The sequence below is a fragment of the Grammomys surdaster genome, unplaced genomic scaffold (assembly GCF_004785775.1).
Source record: "Grammomys surdaster isolate TR1022 unplaced genomic scaffold, NIH_TR_1.0 126121, whole genome shotgun sequence".
Classification (NCBI taxonomy): Eukaryota; Metazoa; Chordata; class Mammalia; order Rodentia; family Muridae; genus Grammomys; species Grammomys surdaster.
In genome coordinates, this window is record NW_021620929.1 from 3,385,693 (window position 1) to 3,393,030 (window position 7,338).

General features: G+C 49.3%; 1 protein-coding gene across 4 annotated transcripts in view; it reads right to left on the reverse strand.

The window, feature by feature from the left end:
• Positions 1–7,338, reverse strand: part of Kcnip1 (potassium voltage-gated channel interacting protein 1) — a 360,908-nt gene that overhangs the window by 204,415 nt on the left and 149,155 nt on the right. For 2 of the 4 annotated variants that reach the window (XM_028756453.1, XM_028756451.1), the window contains exon 1: positions 6,399–6,459. The exons of the other annotated variants lie outside the window; for them this stretch is intronic. In XM_028756453.1, coding sequence (XP_028612286.1) covers positions 6,399–6,459 — 61 coding nt within the window. Of the gene's footprint in view, positions 1–6,398; positions 6,460–7,338 lie in introns of those variants that run through there. 4 annotated transcript variants of the gene reach the window in all.

The window sequence follows — 7,338 nt, forward strand, 5'->3', positions numbered from 1 at the left end:
GAAAGGGGTAAAACATTCCTATAAAAAGAGTGACACGGGACGTAAGTCTTTATAACCTTGACCCAGTGGTCCTAACCAGTATGCACCCCTCTCTTGGTACCCTGATTTTAATGAGGTCTCTTTCTTTCTCTGGAACAAGTTATTATTAATATGGCTTGGAATAATAAGAATTAATCCAAAGTATTCCCATCATGGCTAGCACATGGGGAAAGCGCAACATCCCATCTGACTACGGCTACTTCTAGAAGGTGACCTACTTAAGATAGCACCTGGAGGGAGCTGAGGAACAGAAACTAGATTCTCTGAAAGCCCCAGGACCTTTCTTTCTCCCTCTCTTCCCTTTCTAATTATGTCCTTCCCCTGCCTGACAAATGGGAGCACTGGCTCCAGGACCATTATGCAGAATGTGGCAGGCTTCTTCCCAGGTGCAGACTTGAATCTTGGATTTCTCCCCTGCACCAAAGTGTGCTTTCCCTCCCCCAACCCATCCATTCCTTCCTCCACACAGCCAACATCCATCAAGACTAGACCAGGTGTCATGCTCGAACAGGGGCTCTGGAATAAGAATCAGCCCTCCAGAGCCAGGCACAGGGATAATTGTGTAAACCCATAATGATAGCCCCGTGTAGACAAAATCTCACTGTGTGTTTGTGTGGTATGGCATCAACATCCATGGGGGACCAGAGAAGGGGAGATGTGCTCTGTCTGCAGGAGTGTGAGATGATGTTGGGTGGGGCTTTGAAGAATAAGTAGGAGTCCACTTGGTGACTGGGGTTGGGTAGGGAATAGACATGGAAGGAGGCACCGGAACTGGAGTTGATCTTGGGCAGAAACGATACCGGGGAGCAAGGTTAGATCATAATTATGGGATTGGCCAAGTGAACAAATGAAGGGGTGGACATGTAGACCAAGTAACAGTGAATGTGGAAAACAAGACTTGTTTGATGTTGGAGAGCAATCCTGGCCTTTGTTCCAACAAAAGTGTGAAGCCAAGAAAGAGACTGGCTACCCTCTCTCCGCTTTCCCTACAGACACTGCGTGCCTATTGGCAGCCCAAACTTCCTAGGACCTTCTAAACTGTGTTCCAGAAGGTACTTCCTATAAGTTTTGCCATTAACTTTCTGCACTAAAGTTTCCTGTGCCTTGATTTCTCTACATTTCCCTGTGGGTGTTGTCACGGCTTGTCCCCTCTGAAGCTCCTGTGAGAGCTGGATTTCTATTATGGGGTATTAAGAGGGTGGAAACTTGAACTATCCAGTTTAGAGTGTTTGGGAAGTTAGTGATTAGGATTCAATAAGGCCTTCCGAGTGGAGTCATCAATGAATGTTGGAAGCTTTTAAAAAGAGAGGAAACCTCTAGGGTGCCTCTCACCCTGGGATGCCCTGTGTGCCTCAGGACTCTGCCAGCAAGAAGGCTACCAGTGCCCACATGGGCTACTTTCACCTGTGACCACTAGAGCTTCATTACTCCAGAGTTGTAGACCAAAATCTGTGGGGTTTTTTTCTTTAACTTACTCATCTGTGGTCTTGTGTTGCTAGCAGCAGCCGTGAACTGAGACAAATGCATAGGTACAGGAATGAGGAAGCACAATCATTGCTATTAGTTTTCATAAAAAATAGTTTTTTGTTACAGTTTTTCCAAGATTTCATCATTCATTCATTCATTCATTCATTCATGTATTCATGCATGCATTCATTCATGCATTCATTTACTCATGGATACAGTCATTTAATCATCTACTCACTTATTCAATCATCTTCTGCCATTCATTTGATTATTCACTTGCTCCTTCATTCATTTTTCTTGTTTATTGATTCTCTTATTTGTGCAATCATTCGTCACTCGCTTGTCTGCTAAGGAATGCACTTACTCTCCTGCTCACATAGTTACTGAGCAAAGCCCTTCGAGGTAGACAAGGGGCCTCTCGGTCCTGTTCCTGGAACCAGACTGCAAGCACCTCTGATTTTAGGCAGCACATCCCTTTACCCGATCCGGTGAAGATCAGGAGCTGAGGAGTGGAAATACTGTTCTCAGTGCTTCCTTCTAAATGGTAAACAGACTCAGTACACTTCACAGACCAAGCCAATTCAAAGCCAACAAATGAAATGAGAGAATTCATTCAGGCAGAGGGGCTGGTAACTGATAATCAGAAGTGAGCTGATTTTTCCTGTGGGGCTGCAATTCTTAGGAATAACGAAGAGAGACCAACCATCTCATTGCTTATAGTTTTCATATAGTTGAAAAGTAGTCACTGAGTACTTCCTATGTGCAAAGAACCAAGCCAGGGATTGTGAAGAATGACTCAGACACATTGTTGGCCCCAAGAATCCCATACTATAATGATGGGGAGAAGGTTAACACTTCCATTGACTGTCTGATTCCAAGCATGAGTTGTGAGTCAGGAGAGCATACGCCTTAAAATTGTTATGAATTCCGATGGGAGAAGTCACTTCTCTCTGGGGCTTGGAGAAGGCTTCTTGAATACAGAAACAGCTGAGTGAGCTCTTGGGATGTGGGTAGAATTTGAATTAGTTGATGAGATGGTGACGTGGGGGGAGAGACACACAGAGCTTAAATGATGGACGGAGATGCTGAGGTGGGAAAAGCCCACAGCACACACACGTCTACTGCTTGATACTCCCCTTTCACAGCAGAAGAAAAGGGTATTTCTGAGGCAGAGTGATTTGCCAGTGGTCTCTCAGCCCATGCTGGTATGATTTGGGACCACTGCTTCTCCATTACTGCCTGCCCATCGCTGTCTCTGAAGGCTCTCTAGGATTAATATACCACCCTGTCCATCAGCTTCAAGGCCAGACTCATCGGGCATTCTGTTATGTCTCTACAATTCTCCAAAAGGCTCTCCTACTTAGGACCCACAAGACCAGCCTCATATTTGACTCTGTCTTGCTATGTGACCTAATAAAAATCCTCCAACAGCCATGGGTTCTTTCTCAGTGACTCAGTGGGCACCGGGGAGGTCTAAAACTCAGCCGCTCAAAGTTCCAAATGCTGCACTTGATCATGGAAGAATTGGAATTCAGTTACCTAAGCAACACAGGGGCTATTGGCTTACAGGCAAAGTCTCTGTTAGATGGAGCTGGGCTAGTGTTTTCCTGAAGTCTCCTGATTCCCATGGAGGTTGAAACTGCACCTGCATGCTCCTCCCCTGCTTAGCCATAAGCCATCCTTACTCCCACATTCAAACCTGAGAGCAGAGTCTTTGGAAGAAAAAGCACACATGAAACTGCTTGCAAAAGAAACTCTTCCTAGGTTTGGGGACAATGCCTGAAACCCCCAGGCAAGGTTTATCCTATTTTCAATTAAAGACACACCAAGATTCCAAACAGAGGACTGAAAGTGAACTCTGTGCTTTGCTTCTGTGGCAAAGCTCTTAAATTACTTTAGGTTTCTGCTGCCTTCAGGGAGTGCTTCCTGAGCTCGAGGTTGAGCTAGGTGCATTCTTTTCCCAGCACTAATCACATGGGATTGCTGCCCTGTTTTAAAGATGTGCATGTATTTCCAAGTTGCGTTTCTAAGCGCTTGGAGCTGTAGCTGAGTCAGCTGTGGTGTTTCCAGGATCTGCCACAGTGCAGAGGGTCAGTGGGCCGAGGCAAAGGCTCAGCATCCCAGTGCCTGGCTTTTGGTGCTGCTTGCCTGTACAGGGCTTGGATGGCAATCCAGGAATAAACTGTAAAACTCTCAACAGTATTGCCTACTTGCAGGATAGCCCAGTTCTTGGCATTCAGATGGCCTAAGCTCTGTAGCCATTCACTGAACAGGACCTAAAAGTTGCTGACCACTGATCATATACAGGGTCTGTGCAAAGTGCCTGCCTTCCATCATCCCTGAAACATACACAACACAACAGCTATTTTAAGATGGTAACTACTACTGTCCCTGATTCACAGTGAAAGAAAATAAGGCTTAGTCATACAGCTAGTGTGGTAGAGCCTAGATTTGAACCCAGCAGGGAGACAGAGTCTTCTGTTGAAAATCCCCACCACCGTCTCCTGACTGCTTCTAATTAGGTCTGAATCTGACATCTCAGAGCTGAGAACAGTAGTTCCTGTGACAGCAGCAACGGTAAAGCCTTTAGAATCTGAGGACCAAACGGAACCTGAAAAATGTCCAGTGAGAAGCCTCCCCACTACAGTGATTAAAATGCTAATCAGAAAGTGACCACAGGATAGGATTCCTGAGTGTGAGCCTCCCAGCGGAGCCCTGTCCATAGCCCTAAGCTTGTCCTCTTAGGAGAGTCTTTTACTGATTAGCATTCTGATGGGCAAGACACTGAGGCTGGACTCTTTCTGGGGGCAAATGCTTAGGAAAAAAAATATAGCAGCACCAGTGGACAGCTCAGGCTAAAGTCTACTGCTCTGAATAAGAGTTAGCTTGGGAACCCAGCCAGTGACCCTGAACACTCTTATAAAGATCAAATGAAAATGTTTGGATAAAACACTGTGCCAGACACTCCGTGGTGGCACACACAGTTGGTGGCCATACACTCTCCTATTTCTTAAGTTTCTAGGAGAGAGAAAATGGTTCTGTGGCCTCAGGAATCCCGCAGGAAGTGTCCCCAGGTGATCTGGATTTGAGAGTGAGAGACTGGAATCGCAGATGGTGACCCCTGAGCCCTACAGCTCTGTGCATCTCCATGGCCATGGCCATCAGTCATCCCTCCATTTGCTCATACAACCTCTTGAAGTGGCTTCAGAAAGCACAATGAATGAGATGAGGTAGCCCTCCTTTCATATTTGCCGGCTTTCATAAAGGGCAGCATCCCCATCCATTCGATGTAGATGGAAATTGAGACTGATAGTGAGAGTGATATTTGCCCAGTGTCCAAGACTGAAGTGAAAGGGGTAAGGTTCCCACCTGCACTCTGCTGGATTATAGAACCACAGACCTCTCTGTGATGCCTTGCTGCCTCTCAAGGAGATACAGACATTGTAGGTGATTTTAAAGCAACCCAAGTTAACTGTGCCCTGCAGTCCCCTCTAAGGCCTGTGGGATCTCATGTTACAAAAGATGACTGGGGAGCCGACTTGGACTTGGTGTTGAATACTGTCCCAATTAAGCAGAACCTCGGAATTCTGAAGAGGCAGAGCTCAGAGTATCAAGACCCAGCTTCAGGTTTGCAGACTTGCCTTTCTCTGGTCTACTGAAAGGTACCAGTGCTTTCCTTGCAGGGCAAAGAACTTAACAGATAAGCAGAAGCCCCTTCTGCTTCAGGTTTGTCATGTAAGCCTGGTCTCATCACCAGGATCTGCACCTGAAGATAGCATCCTATAGTACTCAGCCAGTCTGCCTCTGAGGACTGGACCAGAAGCCTGACCCTTTCTTCCTGGGTATCTCTGTGTATGATCCCAACCAAGACGAGATGAAGCAGATCCCCATATCATCCTCACACAGCTCTGGTCACCAGTCAGCAGAAGGTGTGTGTTGTGCCCCCACCTGTAGTCAGAATATGCTAAATATCAGAACTTGGATATTTAAGTGTGAAACTATTCAGAACCCTTCTGCTGCCTGCAATGGCTTTTGAGCATTAAGCAAACCAAGCCTGTCGTTATCTTTTCCCTGTTTCCAGCCTTCTTGTTCCTATAAGCAACTTTTTGCCTGTTGAAAAGGACACCTGCATTGTACACTTTTGGCCCAACAAGGTCACCCGACTCCACATGGACATCTAATGACTGTCCTACCGTGGTTGGGCATGCCACAGCTGGAGAAAGGCAGCTGTGTAGAAGGCTCCTGACAGGGACATCCCAGGCTATGTGAGCTTGGCACCCCAGCCACCTTTTTACAGTTCTCTCATTTCTCTGAAGTCCTCAGACCAACGCTGCAGCAGAGCCATGCTATTTGTTCTTTCCTACAGACTGCTTGTGTCCCAGGACCTGTGCCTGATTCCTTTTGGCTTGCAGAGGTTTTAAGGATGGACAGATAAATCACTGTCTCTCTCATGGTTAGACTCCCAGGTCAGCACCTGGCAAAGCATGGCCATTCCCAAGGAGACATGCACGAGTGTAAGCACCCTTGCTGGATGCTCGAGGTTGCACCAACGTCAGCCTTCATGGGAGCGGGAAGAGCCTCCCAACATTTCCGCCCACCCCAGAGAACGCAGTTTTCTCCACCTGTGAATCTGCCTCCCTTTGCTCCCGTATATTCCCTAGAAGAGAAGGGTACACATACCCCTGCTGGGGGACAGTGCCCACTCTGGCTGCTGCCCCTGGGTGTTCACAACAACCCTCCCACGAGGTTTGTAATTCCTTGGACACATGAGGCTGTCCAAAACCCTCATGGACAGTGTATTTGGAACTAAGGGAGACAGACGTTTCATCCCAACACAACACCCAGTGCCCCCAAACCTATCCAGGGGAGCAAATGGAGGATAGAATGCTTACCTTTAGAGGGTCGCCTTTGTTTAGTCTGCAGGGACGAGAAGGTGCCCATGACGGCCCCCATGACAGCGAAGACTTGTGTGAGACTTGGGACCCCAGGCCCTGTCTCTTCCCTCCCCTGAAAAGAAATCGGCGTGGATTGCCCACTTCGAATTGGAGGAGAGGGAAAGCAGGAAAAGCAAAAAAGCCCCGGGCAGCTCGCCTGCAGCTTGGTATTCAGTAAGCGTGGGGCCGGGGCGCCTGGAGCTTGTGGCTGCTGCCTTCTCCAGCCAGGCACATGCACTGACTCCCGGGGCCAGGGGCTCGCGGGAGCCTTCACAGGCGCCCCCCTGTGCGGGCACCCAGCCGGGCCACTGGCTCTCCGAGCGCCAAGCCCCGAACCCCAAAGCCTGTCTGATGCTGGACACGGGGCCGGCGTGTCCGCCCGGCCGTGGCTGCCGAGCCCGCGCCGCGTGCGGTGCGGGAGCTGCGCTCCGCCTGCCCGCCCCTGCTGCCACCCGGCCGCTCCGCCCCGCGCTCGGGCTGGATCTCAGGGGGCCGAGTACCAATCATGAATGAACAGCGCTGGGGACCAGCGCGGAGTGGAGCGGGGATGAGAACCGGGTGGGGGGGTGGCGGGGGGGGGAGTGAGGATGGTGGCGGAGGCCGCTGCGGGGAACCGCGGAGGGGCGGGGTGGGGACCTGGCTCTGCTCTCTGTACTGCTCTACTCCTGGATGTGTGGGACACTGGGGATGTCCTCCTGGGCAGACAGATGAGGTCAGGCACCTGACTGGTGGATACAGCTTGGGAAGGAGGCAGCAGGTGACCCCAAGGATGAACATGAATATGTGAGTGTGGTGTGTGTGTGTGTGTGTGTGTGTGTGTGTGTGTGAGAGAGAGAGAGAGAGAGAGAGAGAGAGAGAGAGAGAGAGAGAGAGAGAGAGAGAGAGAGAGAGAGAGAGA